The 23570-nt window shown below is 44.0% G+C and overlaps 1 protein-coding gene across 1 annotated transcript in view; it reads left to right on the top strand.

Annotated features, from left to right (window-relative positions):
* The window catches only part of LOC141054343 (NXPE family member 3-like), a 94420-nt gene that overhangs the window by 52286 nt on the left and 18564 nt on the right, over positions 1 to 23570 (top strand). Inside the window, exons 2-4 of the mRNA XM_073551660.1 lie at positions 4975 to 5195; positions 11771 to 11841; positions 21554 to 21769. Of these exons, the coding sequence (XP_073407761.1) occupies positions 4975 to 5195; positions 11771 to 11841; positions 21554 to 21769 (508 nt within the window). The remainder of the gene's footprint in view (positions 1 to 4974; positions 5196 to 11770; positions 11842 to 21553; positions 21770 to 23570) is intronic.

Genomic DNA, 23570 nt, shown 5'->3' on the forward strand with positions numbered 1-23570 from the left:
AGAACCTCACTGGAGAGACAGACGCTCCAGGAGAACCTGCAGCAGAAGCATGTGGTGGCCAGCATGGCGAGCTCTGGGCGCACAAGGTCGCAGTCAGGTGGCAGCAGTAAAAGTGCTGTGGAGCCTGGAACCACGAAACCAGCGGTGGTGAAAGTTAAGGAGACGTCTGGTTTCAAGCATCCAGGGACATTGCTGAAAGCAGGATCCCAGGAGGAGACGCCATGTGCACCTGAGCTTCAGGTCGTAGAGGAGATCCCAGGACTGGTCAAGAGGCTCGGTGAGTTACAGCAGCACAAAGACTTGCTGCAGAAACAGATAGACATGGGCTATAAGGTAAAGGCTGCTAATCCTGGTGGAGATCACACCTATTGTGATCAGACTCTGAACATGCTTGGCATACAGCTGGCAAAAGTGGTGACGGACATGGACTGTGTCCTTGAGAAGATGGGGCCCCTGGCAGAGACTTATAGGAACCAGGAACTGTTTATGGCACACAAGCAGGACTCTGCAGGTTCCAGCTCAGACATTGTCCCAGGTGGGCCCCAGAAGCCGGTGCGGCCAGTGCTGCAGCCTGCAAGTTTCTGCTTCCAAAAGGGTCAGATACTGCAGCAGCATGTTATGCAGATTCCAGCAGGTGTACCACAAGTCTCAGAATGCCCAGCACAGCAGCCTGCAGCAGATTCCAACCAGCAGCATGGACTGCACTTTCCTGCAGAGGGACTACAAGTCTCAGAATGCCAAGCACAACAGTTGGGCAGTGGACATGTGCCGGTCATTACTGATGGTGCCCAGCAGGGCTCTGATGCTGGGGATAACCGCACTGTATCTGGGGGGTCGGGGGCTTGGGGGAGCACAGTATCTTTGGTGGACGCTGCACAGTCTGATAATGACATTGATGCTGATGATAACAATGTGCATGATAATGTCTGTGATTTCCCCCCTTTAATTTCGAGCACTCAAGGTGGGGCTGCCCCTCCTGCTGCAGACCTTCACCCCGTCAGTCAACCCAATGTGACCCCGCACGGTCCCCCCAGTAATGCCTGGAGTCGTGGTGCTCCGTCCTTTACCTCTGGTACCAATTATACAGGCCAGGCGTTTAAACGGAGAAACGTCGTGCGCTTCCGGCACAGAGGTGCCAAGGAGGATCTGCCGGACAGGAGGTTTGTCGTCAGGGAGCTCTTGTGCCACCAGATGGGGTTTGTGCCAGTCAGCATCCTGGCAGTGATTAATCTTCCAGACAGGCAGGGCTATGATGTCAGCTTTAAGCTCATGTCTGACCTGGACAGATTCTGGTCTAGTTTCCCCAAGTTTAGAGACACGGAGGGCTGGAGTAAGTTCAGCTTTATTCCTATCTCTAAGCCAGATACTGTCACCGTAAATGTCATCTTCTGGAATGAGTCTGTTCCCCCGCAGGACATTGTGGTGTGGCTCTGGAGGCATTGTGACCTGGTCTCTGACCTCACCAAAAGCAGAGACAGTGATGGGATCTGGACCGGAGGGTGGCGGGTTTTGGTGAACTGCGCCAATGCAATAACATCACTGCCCATTTACCCAACTCCTTCTTTATTGGGAGGGAGAGGGGTGTGTGTTTCTATCCTGGGCAGCCTCGTAAGTGCTTTAAATGTGGCAAGGCAGGTCACCTGGCAAATACCTGTACTGTGGTGAAGTGCAGCCTGTGTGGGGAGGTTGGCCATCTAGCTGCAGACTGCCAGAACATCAGGTGCAACCTCTGTGGGAAGATCGGTCACCCTCACAGGGACTGTCCAGACGCCTGGCACAATATCTGTAAGGACTTTCCTGACGAGGACTTGGTGGCAGGGGCAGAGATTCTGGAGGAGGCAGCTTTACTGTCAGGGGAAATACTGACCAGACCAGAGATCCACCAGGGGTCTACTCAGCTAACATCAGAGCAGCTGGGTTCAGAGAGAGAACAGGGGAGTATGGAGGTTGTACCTCAGGGGCAGCGGTCACAGGAAGGCATTACTTCAGTGCTACCATCTGTGTCTGAAGAGTATAGCAATAATCAGAAAAGGAAGAAAAAGGACAAGGCCTCCCGTAAACCTGAGGGGTATGACACTGGCCAAGGAGCCGGGAAGAAATTCCAGAGCTCTGCAGGTGTAATGGTCGTATCTAACAGGTTTGATGTTCTGTCTGAGTCTGACGGCGAATTTGAAGATGACCTTAAGAGAATTGACGCAGAGTGTGATAGGGACGTAGAGGACTGTCCTCCGCCAAAGCGGAAGCCCTTACCTGAGGGCACTCGGGTAGAGTCTGAGATGGAGACCGGTGGTGAACAGAATAACTCCGACTCAGATCTGTGACGCTGTCAACCAGATAATGTCCGAACTCAGATAGGAAAAATTATTAGGAGAAATTAGGAAATGTTAAGATAGTGAAGGATGAGTCACTGGGAAGGAACATGATGAGCTCTGTTTGTAAAGTGTGTTTTTTTTTTTTTTTTTCTCTCCTCAAACTAGGAGTATGGACTCTAAGTTAATTTGATATGTATAAACTGGATATGTAATGAATGTATGTACAATCCTAGTGAATTTAGTTTTGTATTATTGGAGGAATGTTATTTGTATTTGTTTGGTTTTTACAATAAAAATTGCCCCTATATACAAGAATATAACTACTATAATACTGCCCCCTATGTACAAGAATATAACTACTATAATACTGCCCCTATATACAAGAATATAACTACTATAATACTGCTCCTATGTACAAGAATATAACTACTATAATACTGCCCCCTATGTACAAGAATACAACTACTATAATTCTGCCTCCTATGTACAAGAATATAACTACTATAATACTGCTCCTATATACAAGAATATAAATACTATAATACTGCCCCCTATGTACAAGAATATAACTACTATAATACTGCCTCCTATGTACAAGAATATAACTACTATAATACTGCTCCCTATATACAAGAATATAACTACTATAATACTGCCCTCAATGTACAAGAATATAACTACTATAATACTGCCCCTATATACAAGAATATAACTACTATAATACTGCCCCCTATGTACAAGAATATAACTACTATAATACTGCTTCTATGTACAAGAATAAAACTACTATAATACTGCCCCTATGTACAAGAATATAACTACTATATTTCTGCCCCCTATGTACAAGAATTCAACTACTATAATACTGCCTCTTATGTACAAGAATATAACTGCTATAATACTGCTCCTATATACAAGAATATAACTACTATAATACTGCCCCCTATGTACAAGAATACAACTACTATAATACTGCCCCCTATGTACAAGAATACAACTACTATAATTCTGCCTCCTATGTACAAGAATATAACTACTATAATACTGCTCCTATATACAAGAATATAAATACTATAATACTGCCCCCTATGTACAAGAATATAACTACTATAATACTGCCTCCTATGTACAAGAATATAACTACTATAATACTGCTCCCTATATACAAGAATATAACTACTATAATACTGCCCTCTATGTACAAGAATATAACTACTATAATACTGCCCCTATATACAAGAATATAACTACTATAATACTGCCCCTATATACAAGAATATAACTACTATAATACTGCCTCCTATGTACAAGAATATAACTACTATAATACTGCTCCCTATATACAAGAATATAACTACTATAATACTGCCCCCTATGTACAAGAATATAACTACTATAATACTGCCCCCTATGTACAAGAATACAACTACTATAATACTGCCTCCTATGTACAAGAATATAACTACTATAATACTGCCCCTATATACAAGAATATAACTACTATAATACTGCTCCTATGTACAAGAATATAACTACTATAATACTGCCCCTATGTGCAAGTATATAACTACTATAATACTGCCCCCTATGTACAAGAATATAACTACTATAATACTGCCCCTATATACAAGAATATAACTACTATAATACTGCCCCTATGTACAAGAATATAACTACTATAATATTGCACCTATGTACAAGAATATAACTACTATAATACTGCCCCCTATGTACAAGAATATAACTACTATAATATTGCACCTATGTACAAGAATATAACTACTATAATACTGCCCCCTATGTACAAGAATATAACTACTATAATACTGCTCCTATGTACAAGAATATAACTACTATAATACTGCCCCTATGTGCAAGTATATAACTACTATAATACTGCCCCCTATGTACAAGAATATAACTACTATAATACTGCCCCTATATACAAGAATATAACTACTATAATACTGCCCCCTATGTACAAGAATATAACTACTATAATACTGCCCCCTATGTACAAGAATATAACTACTATAATACTGCCCCCTATGTACAAGAATATAACTACTATAATACTGCCCCCTATGTACAAGAATATAACTACTATAATACTGCCCCTATGTACAAGGATATAACTACTATAATACTGCTCCTATGTACAAGAATATAGCTACTATAATACTGCCCCTATGTACAAGGATATAACTACTATAATACTGCCCCTATGTACAAGGATATAACTACTATAATACTGCCCCTATGTACAAGAATATAACTACTATAATACTGCCCCCTATGTACAAGAATATAACTACTATAATACTGCCCCTATGTACAAGGATATAACTACTATAATACTGCCCCTATGTACAAGAATATAACTACTATAATACTGCCCCCTATGTATAAGAATATAACTACTATAATACTGCCCCCTATGTATAAGAATATAACTACTAAAATACTGCTCCTATGCACAAGAACATAACTATTATAATACTGCTCCTACAGACAAAGCACATTGTATTTTGGTCAATGTGACTTCTCATCCATTATCACTTATTGTATATTTTGTGACTTTTCAGAGTGGCTATATGGAGATTCATATTATTATTCTAATCCCCCCCCCTTCCTCTTCCACATTTCTGCTTCTGCTTTTTAGGTATCTTTTAAAGGGTATTTCCACTTTAATGGCAGCAGTGAAGAGATGGAGTGTAATCTGGAGGTGTCAGGAAGAGATGTATGCACGTACAAGGACCCCGTTAGTGGAGGCATCTGGCAGTGTGTGAGACCACGGATGCTCCCGTGTAACTCCTTGGTCTATCACGCTATGGGTAGTTATCGCAAAGTTACAAACCAGCTGGAGAATGCTCTACTGAGTGGGTGAGTGAAGGAAATACTGGCCCAAAACCATATTGCCTAGAGATGTATTTTTTATTGTTATTGTGTGCTGACTTACAACTTTATGCCCTTGGCCTTGATACTTTGATATGTTGAGGTTCTGCAGTTACATATGGCAGGAAGTGGCGTAAGAAATTCTGCCCATGGCTGCCCTAAGTATCTGCTTATTAGACTGTGCCATAGGTCTGGCCTAACAGAGGAGCATTTGACCACTTCCTATCTGTATTCTGACTTTTTTACATTTGCTGCCGTAAACACTGGAGGGTTCTATCAGTTTGGTATGCTGTGAGTTGGGTGGCACCAACTATGGTCCTCAAATGAGTAACATTTGTGGGAGTCCAGTGTGACTGAGGTCTTCAGTCTTGGGTTACAGCCAGCTGTGATATGTTGAAGAAATGACAAGAAATATATAGAACGGGGCATTAGCCGTGGGTGAGACACTCGTCTCGTACGACCATGCACATTATATGAAGGTGGGGGTTCTGGCAGGGTGTGTGGACCTGTGCTATGGGGTGCCATGCCCTTGCAGGCCGCATGTTACCGATGACTTGGGTTGACCAGGACCAGATGTTTGAGACTTCAATGAGGGAGACCACCAGTCAAAGATAAGCTTTTTCCTAAACAATAACTTGGTGGGAATTACATATGGTCAATAGAGGAAACACAATTTTATGATAATTTCCTTCACAGTACGGAGGATTTTTCACACACAGTACTAATGCCTTCCTCTTTACTCACTTGTCCTTCATCTTCACCGTTACTCTCTACTTCACCACCGCTCAGCTCAGTACTTCAGTCCAGTTAGCAATAGGTCTAATCTCAGTCCATGGTTCCATGACTTCTTTCCCTTCTAGGGAACTGCAGTGGCATGTAAAAGTCTAGGCACCCCTGGTCAAAATTTACTGCTATTGTGAACAGTTAAGAAAGTTGAAGATGAAATGATCTCTAACAAGCCTAAAGTTAAAGCTGATACATTTCCTTTGTATTTTAGGCAAAAAAATATATTGTCATTTTTTTTACATTTTAAAAATTACAGAAAGGAATATGGGCTGATGCAAAAGTTTGGGTACCCTTGGAGATTTGTGTGCTGAGCTATCACCAACATTTCAAACCTTAATTAGCCGGTTAGAATTATGGCTTGTTCACTATCATCGTTAGGAAAGGCCAGGTGATGCAAATTTCTCACCTTTATAAAAACCCAGCCTCCTCTAACCTTGTGCCAAAAACAGCAGCCATGAGTTTTTCTAAGCAGCTGCCTACTGCATTCTGAAAAAGAAAATGGAGGAGTCCTACAAAGTACGAGAAAAGTATAAAAAGATAGCAAAGCGTTGTCAAGTTGCCGTTCCTTAGTTCGAAATATAATTATGAAATGGCAGTTAACAGGAACAGCGGGGATCAAGATAATGTCTGGAAGACCAAGCAAAATTTCAATGAGGACTACTCATAGGATTGCTAGAGAGGCAAGTCAGAACCCCTGCTTGACTGCAAAAGACATTCAGAAAGATTTAGCAGACTCTGGAATTGTGGTACATTGTTCTACTGTTCAGAGACACCTGCACAAATATGGGCTTCATGGAAGAGACATCAGGAGAAAACGTCTCCTGCATCCTCACCATAAAATTCAGCATCAGAAGTATGCAAAAGAACATCTAACTAAACCTGATGCATTTTGGAAACAAGTCCTTTGGTCCGATGAGGTTAAAATATAACTCTTTGGTCCACTGATCAAAGGTATGTATGGAGAGAAAAGACAAAAAGGAGAGAAAGAAATAGGCCATGAGCAGGGGATCACCCTGAATAGGACATAGCATATACAATACAAATTTTATCAAACACAGCAAACAGCAAAAATTCTTAAAACATTAAAAATGGTCACAGATATGACACATACACAAATAATACAATGATCACTATGAGGTGTACAGAAATGCACACTAAATAGACCTCATATATGCGTAGAGGTACCCCAGCCCAAGATCAGGCATAGGGAACATCAAGAACCAGATCAGCCAGATCATTAGGGGCTAGAGAGGGTCTAAGTGGACAGAGAAAATCTCCATAACCACCCCAAATGATAACCACACATACAAAACCCATGAGAAGTGAAGTGGGGCAGGTGGAGCCAGAGACCCAACGCGTGTCGCCACACGCCTGACGAAGCCACCTAGAGTAGCGACACGCGTCGGGTCTCTGGCTCCACCTGCCCCACTTCACTTCTCATGGGTTTTGTATGTGTGGTTATCATTTGGGGTGGTTATGGAGATTTTCTCTGTCCACTTAGACCCTCTCTAGCCCCTAATGGTCTGGCTGATCTGGTCCTTGATGTTCCCTATACCTGATCTTGGGCTGGGGTACCTCTACGCATATATGAGGTCTATTTAGTGTGCATTTCTATCTTTTTTGTACACCTCATAGTGATCGGCATCTTCTTGGGTTTACATTATCCCTTGTACTGTTTTTTGTAATTACTGGGTTGGAATTGCATCATTTCTTCGTTGTATTTGTATATTATTGGTGTTTCTGACTCTATATTACCTGTGTGGGCTTACTAATTCTCCTATTGAGAATCCGGTTTACATGGACCTAGGGATATAGGCATCATTCTCGGGGAGGGTGATAGTTGGTAGCAGGTGGGTTGCTCTATTATGAGCATTGTATTATTTGTGTATGTGTCACATCTGTGACCATTTTTAATGTTTTTAAGAATTGTTGCTGTTTGCTGTGTTTGATAAATTTTGTGTTCTATATGCTATGTCCTATTCAGGGTGATCCCCTGCTCATGGCCTATTTCTCTCCTTTTTGTCAGACATATGTACTATTTAGGTCTAGGTTGGATCCCTTTAATTATCCTTTCGGTGGTGCCCCCATTTCTTTGTTTCTCGTATGGAGAGAAAAGGGCACATAATCTCAGGAGAACATCTCGCCAACCATTAAGCATGAGGGTAGATCAATCATGCTCTGGGGTTTGTGTTGCAGCCAACTGCACACTGAACATTTCATGGGTAGAGGGAAGAATGGATTCAATGAAATTTCTACAAATTCTTGATGCAAACATAACACCATCTGTAGGTGTTAGTTACTAACCATCCAGGGTGCCTAAACTTTTGTGTCAGCCCATTTTCCTTTTTGCAATTTTCAAAATGTAAAATATGAAAATATATATTTTTGTTTGTCTAAAATACAAAGGAAATGTGTCACCTGTAACTTTAGACCTTTTAGAGATCATTTAATCTTCAACTTGCTTAACTGTTCACAATAACAGCAATTTTGACCAGGGGTGCCCAAACTTTTAAATGCCACTGTATGTTGCCAGTATGGCTGATCCTTATCTTTCCCGGTCCCTGATGCCTTGGAGCTCCCACCGTGGGCGCCCTCTTCTTCTCACATACTCTGCCCCATCAAGACCTGCTGCTTCTTGGAGCTATAAACTCTGGGCCCTACTGCAAAGGCATCTTGTCTCAGGACTTGTCTCCAATCGATCACTCTTTTCTTCGGTCACTTATGTCCTTCCTTCACTAAGATTTCTCTATCCCTTTTTACAGTCTCATCTCATGTTAGGGACACCCAGGTCATGCAGCACTGTTCCCTGATCAGACCTTAGGTCACAGTGTGCGAAGAAAGCAGTCCTATCTCTCATTTTGACAGGAAGCTGTCTCTGTCCTTTCACTTTAGCCTCTCCCATTATGGGCTAGTCCCAATCATTTTCTCTAAATCGCCCTACCATTGGGCAACACACAATATTAACATTATGAATGCACATCACCATTAACATTACAAAATATAACGTTACACTTATTTCAAGGGGTACACGGGCAGTATGTCCATCTCCTTACATTTATGAAGAGGACATGTTATTTTATGTAATCATAAGCCATATTAACCCCTTAATGACAGCCAATATGTCTTTTTACTGACCTGAGATATACAGTCATATGTTAAAGTTTGGGCACCCCTATTAATGTTAACCTTTTTTCTTTATAACAATTTTGGTTTTTGCAACAGCTATTTCAGTTTCATATATCTAATAACTGATGGACTCAGTTATATTTCTGGATTCAAATGAGGTTTATTGTACTAACAGAAAATGTGCAATCTGCATTTAAACAAAATTTGACCGGTGCAAAAGTATGGGCACCTCAACATAAAAGTGACATTAATATTTTGTAGATCCTCCTTTTGCAAAAATAACAGCCTCTAGTCGCTTCCTGTAGCTATTAATGAGTTCCTGGATCCTGGATGAAGGTATTTGTGACCACTCCTGTTTACAAAACAATTCCAGTTCAGTTAAGTTTGATGGTCGCCAAGCATGGACAGCCCGCTTCAAATCATCTCACAGATGTTCAATGATATTCAGGTCTGGGGACTGGGATGGCCATTCCAGAACATTGTAATTGTTCCTCTGCATGAATGCCTGAGTAGATTTGGAGCGGTGTTTTGGATCATTGTCTTGCTGAAATATCCATCCCGTGCGTAACTTCAACTTCGTCACTGATTCTTGCACATTATTGTCAAGAATCTGCTGATTCTGAGTTGAATCCATGCGACCCTCAACTTTAACAAGATTCCCGGTGCCGGCATTGGCCACACAGCCCCAAAGCATGATGGAACCTCCACCAAATTTTACTGTGGGTAGCAAGTGTTTTTCTTGGAATGCTGTGTTTTTTAGCCTCCATGCATAATGCCTTTTTGTATGACCAAACAACTCAATCTTTGTTTCATCAGTCCACAGGACCTTCTTCCAAAATGTAACTGGCTTGTCCAAATGTGCTTTTGCATACCTCAGGTGACTGTTTGTGGCGTGCTTGCAGAAACGGCTTCTTTCGCATCACTCTCCCATACAGCTTCTCCTTGTGCAAAGTGCGCTGTATTGTTGACCGATGCACAGTGACACCATCTGCAGCAAGATGATGCTGCCGGTCTTTGGAGGTGGTCTGTGGATTGTCCTTGACTGTTCTCACCATTCTTCTTCTCTGCCTTTCTGATATTTTTCTTGGCCTGCCACTTCTGGGCTTAACAAGAACTGTACCTGTGTTCTTCCATTTCCTTACTATGTTCCTCACAGTGGAAACTGACAGGTTAAATCTCTGAGACAACTTTTTGTATCCTTCCCCTGAAAAGCTCTGATGAATAATCTTTGTTTTCAGATCATTTGAGAGTTGTTTTGAGGAGCCCATGATGCCACTCTTCATAGGAGAATCACATAGGAGAACTACTTGCAAGTGGCCACCTTAAATACCTTTTCTCATGATTTGATACACCTGGCTATGAAGTTCAAAGCTCAATGAGGTTACAAAACCAATTTATTGCTTCAGGAAGTCAGTAAAAAGTAGATAGGAGTGTTCAAATCAAGAAAATGATAAGGGTGCCCATACTTTTGCACCTGTCAAATTTTGTTTAAATGCAGATTGCACATTTTCTGTTAGTACAATAAACCTCATTTGAAACCAGAAATATAACTGAGTCCATCAGTTATTAGATATATGAAACTGAAATAGCTGTTGCAAAAACCAAAATTGTTATAAAGAAAATGTTAACATTAATAGGGGTGCCCAAACTTTAACATATGACTGTAAGAGAATATCATCCCCACACAGGTGACAATCCAGCAGCTGTCGGCTGTCCACTATAGCTGACAACTTGCTGTATCACAAACGATCAGTGTTGGCACCGTCCATATCTGTTTAACCCCTTAGTTGCTGCTGTCAAAAGTGACTACATCGGAAAAATGGTTAATAGATTGTTGGGGCTTCCGCTTTAATCTAATTTGACACACCGAGACCATGATTGTGTGGATCTGATGTTTGCCAAAGCAGTTCATGGCTAAATAGCGGCCTCAGAGTCTCCGACTATAGCGGTCAGTTCAGAAGTTAGCGACATTTAGGTGGTAAACAAACACTTTTCCATTCCTGCTATACCACTTTGTATTAATTCCTGAAAATCACCTGAAGGGTTAATAAACTACCTGACAGCAGTTTTCAATGTGTCAGGGGGTGCCGGTTTTAAAATGGTATCACGTTTAGGGTCTTCCAATATATAGCACCCCTAAAGTCACTTCAAACTTGGATAGGTCCCTCAAAAAAATAAATTTTGTAAATTTCCTTGAAAAAATGAAAAATTACTGCTACATTTTTAAACCTCCTAAAAGGCTAACAAAATAAATTAGCATTTTAAAAATGATACTGATGTAAGGTAGACATGTGGGAAATGTTATTTATTAATGTTTTTCTGTGGTATGACTATCTGGATTAAACGGATAATCATTCAAAGTTTGAAAATTGCAATTTTTTTACATTTTTGTCAAGTTTCTGATATTTTTTATAAATAAACACAAAACATATCAATCTAAATTAACCATTATCATAAATTATAATGTGCCACGAAAAAACAATCTAAAAATCAATGGGATTTCTTGAAGCGTTCCAGAGTTATCACCGCATAAAGTGATATTGGTCAGAATTTTAAAAATTGGCTCCGTCACTAAGGGGTTAAAATTCCATTTGTTTATTTTTTGCATACAGTTTCTTGTTTTATGTATACCTCTTATTGTATTGACCTAGTTCCTTCACCGACAAGATTATTCCAAGATCAGTAACTACAATCAACGTTATGTCTGACAACAGCTCAGTAGGTAACATCCTGCAAGTGAAAAGATTACACAACTGTGGAAAGGGGAACATCATCAATACATACTAGTAACAACATTAACTAGAAGAATTTATTCTATCTTTCCCCTTTTCTCCCCCATGGATCAGAATATAATAGATATAATATATCTTAAGTTAAAAAAAAATTCTATAACACTGTCTAATATATTCATGAATAAAACTACAGTATGTACAAGAATATAACTACTATAATACTGTCCCTATGTACAAGAATATAACTTCTATAATACTGCTCCCATGTACAAGAATATAACTACTATAATACTGCTCCTATGTACAAGAATATAACTACTATAATACTGCCCCTATGTACAAGAATATAACTACTATAACACTGTCCCTATGTACAAGAATATAACTACTATAATACTGCCCCCTATGTACAAGAATATAACTACTATAATACTGCCCCTAAGTACAAGAATATAACTACTATAATACTACTCCTATGTACAAGAATATAACTACTATAATACTGCCCCTAAGTACAAGAATATAACTACTATAATACTACTCCTATGTACAAGAATATAACTACTATAATACTGCCCCTAAGTACAAGAATATAACTACTATAATACTACTCCTATGTACAAGAATATAACTACTATAATACTGCCTGTTAACTCCTCACTAGACAAGGCGGGATTCCCGGAGTGGACCCTCTGGACCGTGGCACCGAGGGGCCCCGGACGAGCAACCAGGTGGACCCGACCCCTATACAGGGACCATTAGGAGCAGGTCCAGGGGTTCGAATGCCACGGTGGCCAGTACCAAGAGGGGCGGCTCGGAATGGAGTGCCGAGATGAAAACAGGAGAGCGGGAATGAAGTGGGACTGCCTAAGTAGACACGAGTAGGGAGGACTGTAATATGACAGCAGGTGGCACCACGGTTAGGCAGGACTGGAGTCAGACAGCAGGTATGGACATAGGCAGGACTGGAGTCAGACAGCAGGTACGGACACAGGTAGGCAGGACTGGAGTCAGACAGCGGGCACGGACACGGAAGGCAGGACTGGAGTCAGACAGCGGTCACGGACACGGAAGGCAGGACTGGAGTCAGACAGTGGGCACGGACACGGAAGGCAGGACTGGAGTCAGACAGCGGGCACGGACACGGAAGGCAGGACTGGAGTCAGACAGCAGGCACGGACACGGAAGGCAGGACTAGAGTCAGACAGCAGGTATGGACACGGAAGGCAGGACTGGAGTCAGACAGCAGGTCTGCAAGAAAGCACAAAGTAATCAGTGGGTGGCAGCCTAATGCACGGCGACCACAGGACCTAGAATGCTGTAGAACAACAACGATCAGGCACCTCCACTATGGGAGGGCGGACTGATATAGACGCAGCTGTGCCCCCATTGTTCCGGCGGTGCTACCGGGTCAGGGCACCGCCGGAGGTAAGATCAGGAACAGTGAGCCGGCCGTGGCCAACGGCGCATGCGCAGGGCCTGTAATGACGTCACCGGCCATGGGCCGGTCAGAGGAGGACGCCGAGGCCGGGGCTGGAGGGAGCGAGGCTGCAGAGCGAGGTAAGTACGAGCGCGCGCGACGGAGGGCCCGGTGAGGTGCGCGGCAGGAGGCCTGGGGACCGTGACAGGAGGCATGGGGACCGTGACTGTACCCTCCCCCTTAAGCCGCCCCCTGCTGCGATTGGCAAAAAATCTCCTGAGAATGTGGGGAACGTGGATGTTCTCCCGAGTCTCCCAGGATCTCTCCTCAGGACCAAAACCTTTCCAGTCAATAAGGAAAAAGGTCCTCCCTCTAACTCTCCTCATGGCGAGAATATCTCTTACCTTGAAGGTGTCGTCAGAACTCACCGGCTGAGGAGCAGGGCAAGGCGAGGAATGGAACCGATTTAGTACCACAGGTTTCAGAAGAGAGACGTGGAAGGTGTTCGGGATGCGGAGCGAAGCAGGCAACCTCAACTTGTAGGCGACTTCATTGACAAGTCCCAGGATCTCAAAAGGGCCAATGTACCGGGGGCCCAGCCTGTAAGAGGGCAATTTTAGCCGGATGTACTTGGAGGAGAGCCAGACCTTATCCCCAAAGTGAAACGGTGGAGGATCCAACCTCCTCTTGTCTGCGTGATTCTTCATCCGCTCGCAGGCCCTTTTGAGGGCCGTGTTGGTCTCGGATCAGATTTTAGAGAATACTTGGAACAAGGAGTTGGCTGCCGGTACCTCGGAGGTCGTGGCTACAGGAAGAGGTATATTAGGATGTTTGCTGAACACCGCGAAAAAGGGCGACTTGGTTGAGGATTCGCCGGCAAGATTGTTGTAGGCGAACCCCGCCCATGGAAGCAGATCAACCCAGTCATTCTGATGGGAGTTGGAGAAATGCCGAAGGTATGTAGTCAACGTCTGGTTGGTTCGCTCTACTTGCCCATTGGTCTGCGGATGATAGGCAGATGAAAAATCCAGGGATATATCCAGAAGTTTACAAAGCGCTCTCCAAAACTTAGCAGTAAACTGGACTCCATGATCAGACACAATCCGTCGAGGTAGGCCGTGAAGCCTGAAAATCTGATGGACGAAAATCTTGGCTAATTCAGGTGCAGAAGGAAGACCACTCAAAGGAATGAAATGTGCCATTTTGGAAAAGTGGTCCACAACCACTAGAATCACCATACAGCCTGAAGAGCGGGGCAGATCAGTGATAAAGTCCATGGCAATATTCTCCCAAGGTGACGGCAAAGGAAGCAGTAGACCAAACGGAGACCGATGTGGTGTCTTATTCCTAGCACAGGAGGAACAGGAGGCAACAAGGTCCGTCACATCTTGGCGGAGAGTTGGCCACCAATAATACCGAGATATGAGAGCAAGGGTCTTCCCAATTCCGGCATGACCAGCCAATCGGGAGGAATGCCCCCACAGCAGAACTCTGGTTTTGGCATTCTCCAGCATGAGAGTCTTGCCTGGAGGTGGAGAAAGCAGAGTCAACAGTGTCACAGTGATAATCTTCGTGGGCTCGATGATGTGGGAAGGTTCCTCCCCAACCTCAGTTCGTTGAAAGACTCTGGATAGGGCATCGGCTTTGGTGTTTCTGTCCCCCGGGCGAAAGTGAAGCTCAAAATCAAAGCGAGCGAAAAATAAGGACCATCTGGCCTGTCGAGGATTAAGTCTCTGGGCGGACTGAAGGTAGGCCAGGTTCTTGTGGTCTGAGTAAATAACAAACGGGTGGACAGCTCCATCCAGAAGGTGATGCCACTCCTCCAATGCCAATTTGATGGCCAAAAGCTCGCGGTCGCCAATCGAGTAATTGCACTCGGATGAGGAGAAAGCTTTGGAGAAGAATCCACAGGGGCGTAGGCGACCCGAAGCAGTCTTCTGGGATAAGACTGCCCCAGCTCCTGTCGAGGAAGCGTCCACCTCCAACATGAAAGGTTTGCTGCTCTCAGGACGGGACAACACAGGAGCCATGGAAAAAGCCCGTTTTAGCGACTGGAAGGCCTCCTCGGTCTCTGGCGTCCAGGAATTTGAAGAGGTCCCCTTACGGGTAAAGGCGGAGATTGGTTTGGAGAGTGAGGAAAAGTGCGGAATAAACTGCCTGTAGTAGTTGGCGAACCCGAGGAAACGTTGGATGGCTCTTAAGCCGACGGGGCGGGGCCATTTGAGAATGGCGGACAGTTTCTCGGGGTCCATCTGCAGACCGGCGTCAGAGAAAATGTAGCCCAGAAATGGTAGTGAGGTTTGCTCGAACAGGCATTTCTCCATCTTGGCATACAAACGATTCTCCCGAAGACGCTGAAGAACCAGGCGGACAGTTCTCCTATGGGATGGAAGATCTGAGGAGAAGACAAGGATGTCATCCAAGTATACTACCACACAGGAGTACAGGAGATCCCGAAAGATCTCATTGACGAACTCCTGGAACACAGCCCGAGCATTGCACAGACCGAATGGCATCACCAGGTACTCAAAGTGACGTCACGGGTGTTAAAGGCGGTCTTCCATTCATCGCCGGCATGGATTCGGATGAGGTTGTATGCCCCTCTGAGGTCCAATTTGGAGAAGATCTGTGCCCCTTTGAGACGGTCAAACAACTCCGGGATGAGTGGGAGTAGGTACCGGTTCTTGACAGTGATGTTGCTTAAACCTCTATAGTCGATGCATGGGCGCAGCGAACCGTCCTTCTTTTTAACAAAGAAGAAACCGGCTCCTGCGGGGGAGGAAGACTTCCGAATAAATCTCTTGGCGAGGTTCTCTTTGACGTACTCAGACATTCCTGCGGTTTCTGCGGGAGACAGTGAATAAATCCTACCCCTAGGAGGAATGGAACCAGGGATTAACTCGATTGAACAATCGAAGGACCGGTGTGGTGGCAGGACCTCCGCCTCCTTCTTGTCAAAGACGTCTGCATAGGACCAATAGGCTGAAGGAAGCCCCGAGAGCTCCCGAGGTGGACGTGCGGGAACGGCCGGACGAATAGGATTCAGACAGCGACCTTGACACTGGTCTCCCCAGCGCAAAACCTCCCCGGACGACCAGTTGAGTACCGGCTGATGAGTACGTAGCCACGGAAGACCAAGTAGAATGGCATGAGACAGATCGGGCAACACGTAGAAGGCCACTTTCTCTCGGTGGAGGGCGCCGACTTGCAAAACAACCTCCTCCGTGACCGTGGTAATGGGTTCTCGTAGCGGTCTGCCGTCAACGGAAACAATCACACGAGGGTTCCTCAAAGTAACCACGGGAATCCGATACTTGTCCACTACTTCACGCCGGATGAAGTTACCTGCAGAGCCCGAATCCACGTAGGCCACCTCGGACCCACGTCTCTCTCCTGAAAGTAAAAGAACAGATAATGTGAGAGCTTGAGAGGAATCATTATCACCTAGAAAGGCCTCTCTTACCTGGCCTAGGTGGAAGAGTTTCCCGATCTCTCAGGACAAGAGCGGATGAAGTGGGATGCTCCTCCACAATAAAGACAGAGACCCTGCTCCCGTCTTTCTTTCTGACGTCTCTCTGCCATCCGGACCCGGTCTACCTGCATGGGCTCGGGAGGCGGAGTGTGAATAGAACCAGCCGGTCGTGGACTAAAGGACCGATTAGCGGTCGGGACTGGCCTGATGGGTCTCCTGTCCCTCGCTCATTTCCGGGCACGCTACTGGAACCGGAGGTCTATTCGAGTGGCCAGGGAGATGAGGTCCTCAAGAGTGGTGGGAGTATCCCAACCTGCCAATTCATCCTTTATCCTGCCCGACAATCCACGCCAAAAGGCTCCGACCAATGCCGCATTATTCCAACCTAATTCGGAAGACATGGTGCGGAACCGGATGGCATATTGACCAACTGTCAGGGTGCCCTGGTGAAGGTTGAAAAGCGACTCAATAAGAGAGGCTACCCGTCCTGGCTCATCAATCACCTAACGAAAGGTGTCCAGAAAAACCAGAATATTAGAGACCATGGGATCATCCCTTTCCTAGAGAGGGTTTAGCCAGGATAAGGCCTCCCCCTCCAGATGGGACATGATAAAGGCGACCTTGGCCCTATCGGAGGGGTACTGGTGAGGCTGAAGCTCGAAATCCAGGCTACATTGGTTTAAGAACCCTCTACACTGTTTGGGGTCTCCACTGTACCGGGGTGGTTTGGCAAGGCGAGGAGAGGGAAACGAAGCGGGACCGGGGATGGCGGCCAAGGCTGCAGCGGCGGACTGGAGGTCCCCCAAACGGTTGTCTACCGAGGCCATATAAGACAGGATATGGGACTGAGCGTCACGCTGCTGGCCCAGTTCCTGCTGGAGGCTGACCAGTTGGACAGCATTCCCCGGATTGGCAGCCTGAAGGGCAGACAAGTGGGACTCCATGGACTTCATTACCGTCATGATGCGCTCCTGGTTCTCCCGTAAAAAGAGCAACTCTTTTTGACCGGGAGCTGAAATACCGGCGGGATCCATGGCCTGATCGTACTGTTAGCTCCTCGCTAGACAAGGCGGGATTCCCGGAGTGGACCCTCTGGACCGTGGCACCGAGGGGCCCCGGACGAGCAACCAGGTGGACCCGACCCCTATACAGGGACCATTAGGAGCAGGTCCAGGGGTTCGAATGCCACGGTGGCCGGTACCAAGAGGGACGGCTCGGAATGGAGTGCCGAGATGAAAACAGGAGAGCGGGAATGAAGTGGGACTGCCTAAGTAGACACGAGTAGGGAGGACTGGAATAAGACAGCAGGTGGCACCACGGTTAGGCAGGACTGGAGTCAGACAGCAGGTGCGGACATAGGCAGGACTGGAGTCAGAAAGCAGGTACCGACACAGGTAGGCAGGACTGGAGTCAGACAGTGGGCACGGACACGGAAGGCAGGACTTGAGTCAGACAGCGGGCACGGACACGGAAGGTAGGACTGGAGTCAGACAGCGGGCACGGACACGGAAGGCAGGACTGGAGTCAGACAGCAGGTATGGACACGGAAGGCAGGACTGGAGTCAGACAGCAGGTCTGCAAGGAAGCACAACGTAAACAGTGGGTGGCAGCCTATTGCACGGCGACCACAGGACCTAGAATGCTGTAGAACAACAACGATCAGGCGCCTCCACTATGGGAGGGCGGCCTGATATAGACGCAGCTGTGCCCCCATTGGTCCGGCGGTGCTACCGGGTCAGGGCACTGCCGGAGATAAGATCAGTAACAGTGAGCCGGCCGCGGCCTACGGTGCATGCGCAGGGCATGTAATGACGTCACCGGCCACGGGCTGGTCAGAGGAGGACTCCGAGGCCGGGGCTGGAGGGAGCGAGGCTGCAGCGCGAGGTAAGTACGAGCATGCGCAACGGAGGGTCCGGTGAGGTGCACGGCAGGAGGCCTGGGGACCGTGACAGGAGGCATGGGGACCGTGACACTGCCCCTATGTACAAGAATATAACTACTATAATACTGCTCCTATGTACAAGAGTATAACTACTATAATACTGCTCCGATGTACAAGAATATAACTACTATAATACTGCTCCCTATGTACAAGAATATAACTACTATAATACTGCCCATATGTACAAGAATATAACTACTATAATACTGCCCCTATGTACAAGAATATAACTACTATAATACTGCCCCCTATGTAAAAGAATATAACTACTGTAATAGTGCCCCCTATGTACAAGAATATAACTACTATAATAGTGCCTCCAATGTACAAGAATATAACTACTATAATACTGCACCTATGTACAAGAATATAACTACTATAATACTGCTCCTATGTACAAGAATATAACTACTATAATACTGCTCCTATGTACAAGAATATAACTACTATAATACTGCTCCTATGTACAAGAATATAACTACTATAATACTGCTCCTATGTACAAGAATATAACTACTATAATACTGCTCTCTATGTACAAGAATATAACTACTATAATACTGCCACTATGTACAAGAATATAACTACTATAATACTGCCCCCTATATACAAGAATATAACTACTATAATACTGCCCCTATGTACAAGAATATAACTACTATAATACTGCCCCATGTGTACAAGAATATAACTGCTATAATACTGCTCCTATGTACAAGAATATAACTACTATAATACTGCTCCCTATGTACAAGAATATAACTACTATAATACTGCCCCTATGTACAAGAATATAACTACTATAATACTGCCCCCTATATACAAGAATATAACTACTATAATACTGTTCCTATGTACAAGAATATAACTACTATAATACTGCCCCTATATGCAAGAATATAACTACTATAATACTGCCCCCTATATACAAGAATATAACTACTATAATACTGTCCCTATGTACAAGAATATAACTACTATAATACTGCCCCATATGTACAAGAATATAACTGCTATAATACTGCTCCTATGTACAAGAATATAACTACTATAATACTGCTCCCTATGTACAAGAATATAACTACTATAATACTGCCCCTATGTACAAGAATATAACTACTACAATACTGCCCCTATGTACAAGAATATAACTACTATAATACTGCCCCCTATATACAAGAATATAACTACTATAATACTGTTCCTATGTACAAGAATATAACTACTATAATACTGCCCCTATATGCAAGAATAGAACTACTATAATACTGCCCCCTATATACAAGAATATAACTGCTATAATACTGTCCCTATGTACAAGAATATAACTACTATAATACTGCCCCATATGTACAAGAATATAACTGCTATAATACTGCTCCTATGTACAAGAATATAACTACTATAATACTGTCCCTATGTACAAGAATATAACTACTATAATACTGCCCCTATGTACAAGAATATAACTACTATAGTACTGCCCCTATATACAAGAATATAACTACTATAATACTGCCCCATATGTACAAGAATATAACTACTATAATACTGCCCCCTATATACAAGAATATAACTACTATAATACTGTCCCTATGTACAAGAATATAACTACTATAATACTGCCCCTATGTACAAGAATATAACTACTATAATACTGCCCCATATGTACAAGAATATAACTACTATAATACTGCCCCCTATATACAAGAATATAACTACTATAATACTGTCCCTATGTACAAGAATATAACTACTATAATACTGCCCCTATATACAAGAATATAACTACTATAATACTGCCCCATATGTACAAGAATATAACTGCTATAATACTGCCCCTATATACAAGAATATAACTACTATAATACTGCCCCCTATGTACAAGAATATAACTACTATAATACTGCCCCATATGTACAAGAATATAACTACTATAATACTGCCCCCTATATACAAGAATATAACTACTATAATACTGCCCCTATATACAGGAATATAACTACTATAATACTGCTCCTATGTACAAGAATATAACTGCTATAATACTGTCCCTATGTACAAGAATATAACTACTATAATACTGCCCCCTATGTACAAGAATATAACTACTATAATACTGCCCCCTATGTACAAGAATATAACTACTATAATACTGCCCCCTATATACAAGAATATAACTACTATAATACTGCCCCCTATGTACAAGAATATAACTACTATAATACTGCCCCCTATGTACAAGAATATAACTACTATAATACTGCCCCCTATGTACAAGAATATAACTACTATAATACTGCCCCCTATGTACAAGAATATAACTACTATAATACTGCCCCATATGTACAAGAATATAACTACTATAATACTGCCCCCTATATACAAGAATATAACTACTATAATACTGCCCCTATATACAGGAATATAACTACTATAATACTGCTCCTATGTACAAGAATATAACTGCTATAATACTGTCCCTATGTACAAGAATATAACTACTATAATACTGCCCCCTATGTACAAGAATATAACTACTATAGTACCGCTCCTATGTGGAATATAACTACTAAAACACTATTCAGTATACCGTGATAATATTCACTATCTACAAGTACAGTGTATAGTTACTGCATTTCTCCTGTATGTATTACAATATCTTCAATAAGAGGGAGATCTCTTTTAAGATCGGCTTCTAGTTCGACTCTTGCAATAGACTCTGCATCTTGTGGTATATGCCATGTACGTAGTAGAGTTTATACAGTAGACTGGATGTTTTTTTTTGTGTCAGCCTTTATCAGTTAATCATTTTAATGATCTTTCCTCAAATCTCTCTCTCTTTTTTTTTACTCCATTGTCTTGTAGGACTTACCTCCAACCTCTCCATCTGCAGACGTGGTCAAGACTCTCCGCAGCCTTCTGGGTTCTATTACGCTGATAAGTGGACATCACTTTCTTGCTTGGGCCGTCACTTCCCTTTGCCTGCGGATGCTCTCGCCTGCCTGAAAGGGAAAAACATCTACATGTTTGGAGACTCAACTCTACGTCAGTGGTTCGAATATTTGGAGAAATTTATTCCAAGTGAGAAGCTCATGAAATGAGACATTTTTTCTATGTTACAAACTTTTTATTTCCTTAAAGGGAATCTGTTATCAGGTGAAATCTGATAGCAGCATGTTGTAGGCACAGAGACCTTGGTTCCAGCTCTGTGACATTTGGTATATTGGGTGCAGCAGTTATGATAAAGTCATAGTTATCTCTGCTGCAGATCTAGAAGAGCTGTGTCTAAGGGTACTGTCACACTTAGCGATGTACCAGCGATCCCAACCAGCGATATGACGCGGTCAGGATCGCTGGTGCATCGCTAAGTGGTCGCTAGTGAGCTGCCACACAGGCAGATCTCACCAGCGACATCTCTGGGGTCGTTACTTACCTGTCAGACAAGGCGATCCTGACGTCCTCCCGCCTGCGTCCACGCGTCGCTCGTCGTCACAGCAGGAAGCTGACAACGAGAAACGGTCCAGGACGTTCTCGCACGATCAGCGATGAGCAGCGGGGGGAGCGGTCGGAGGTAAGTATCAGACATAGCGATATCGCTATAAGATCACAAAAACCAGTGACGTTATAGCGATATTGCTAGCGGTATTGCTTAGTATGACAGGCCCTTTACCCCGACTACACTACGGCCTTCTGTGTACAGTACATTGCATAGTGACAGAGCTGCTCATTAGTGCTGGAGGCTTGTTTAGTCTAGAAAGTAGAAGTGCAGTTGCCCTGCTGATAATGATTCCATGGAGCTGTACATGAGAAGGGGTTACTGTGATGTTGTGATATGTTATGTGGATGTCATTTTTTGTATATTCCTATTTTTAACAATTCCAGTTATTTTCATAGTGTTTTTCTTATTACATTGTAAGCCTACAGCCTCACTGTATCTGTCTCTTGGTGACCCCCTGTAGTGCTTTAATCCCTAAGGCCTTTTGTTCTCCTCTGGGAGGCAAATTGTTGGACTACCCCTGGACAAGGAAGGGGTTGGGGGGGAAGAACGGCAGCTGGACAAGTCAGTTCCGGTAGAGACAAGATGGTGAAAAGGCTACATTTCAGAGAGAAGGACCCATTTTTATCCTCTGGTGCTAGAGTTTTGAAATCTCGTTTCCCTGGACATTTTATCCTGATACTGGACTGCATTCTTATTCTGGACTATCTTATCCTTTGTGTGGTGGACTGAATATGGACCTTTTCGTATTTTTGCCTGAATAAAGGTCTTGGAATTGTTCACTCTTCGCTTGCTCTGTTGATTGTGTGATACCAGAGAAGGACCCCGTGACAACTGGTGGCAGCGGTGGGATCAACAGAGCGTCACCCAATGGAGAACCACCCACAGAGTGAGTGCAGAAATTGGACTGTATGCAGTTTACCGGAGAGAGCCAGAGACCTGGGCCTGAACTACCAGGGACTGACTAAAGAGGCCTTAATACGATCTACTGGTGGGCGCTAGCCCGGCCACCTCCTCCCAGATGTCTGAAGGATGAGCACTGGAGACAGGGATCTCCATCCAGAAAAGCCAGTGGTTGGTGTGGTATGAAGAAGAGATGGCAGTTCTGGGTCCCGGCGTCTCTCAGGAGTACAAGGAGGAGGCTGCCCGCCGGGCACAGCGGAGACAGGAAGCAATGGAGCTTGAAAAAGGGAGTAGCGCAATGTGGAGTGTAACCCCAACAATCCAGGAGCCTGTACGGATCACCCGGACAGAGTTTAAGCCATTTGATGAGGCTTCTGGAGATGTGGAGGGGTTCTTCAAAGACTTTGAGCTGCAGTGTGCTGTGATGGAGGTGCCCCACTCTAGCTGGATGCTTTTGTTAGTGGGGCTCCTGAACGGAAGCTT

This window comes from Dendrobates tinctorius, unplaced genomic scaffold, assembly GCF_039654945.1.
Source record: "Dendrobates tinctorius isolate UK_male_01 unplaced genomic scaffold, ASM3965494v1 ptg000178l, whole genome shotgun sequence".
NCBI lineage: Eukaryota > Metazoa > Chordata > Amphibia > Anura > Dendrobatidae > Dendrobates > Dendrobates tinctorius.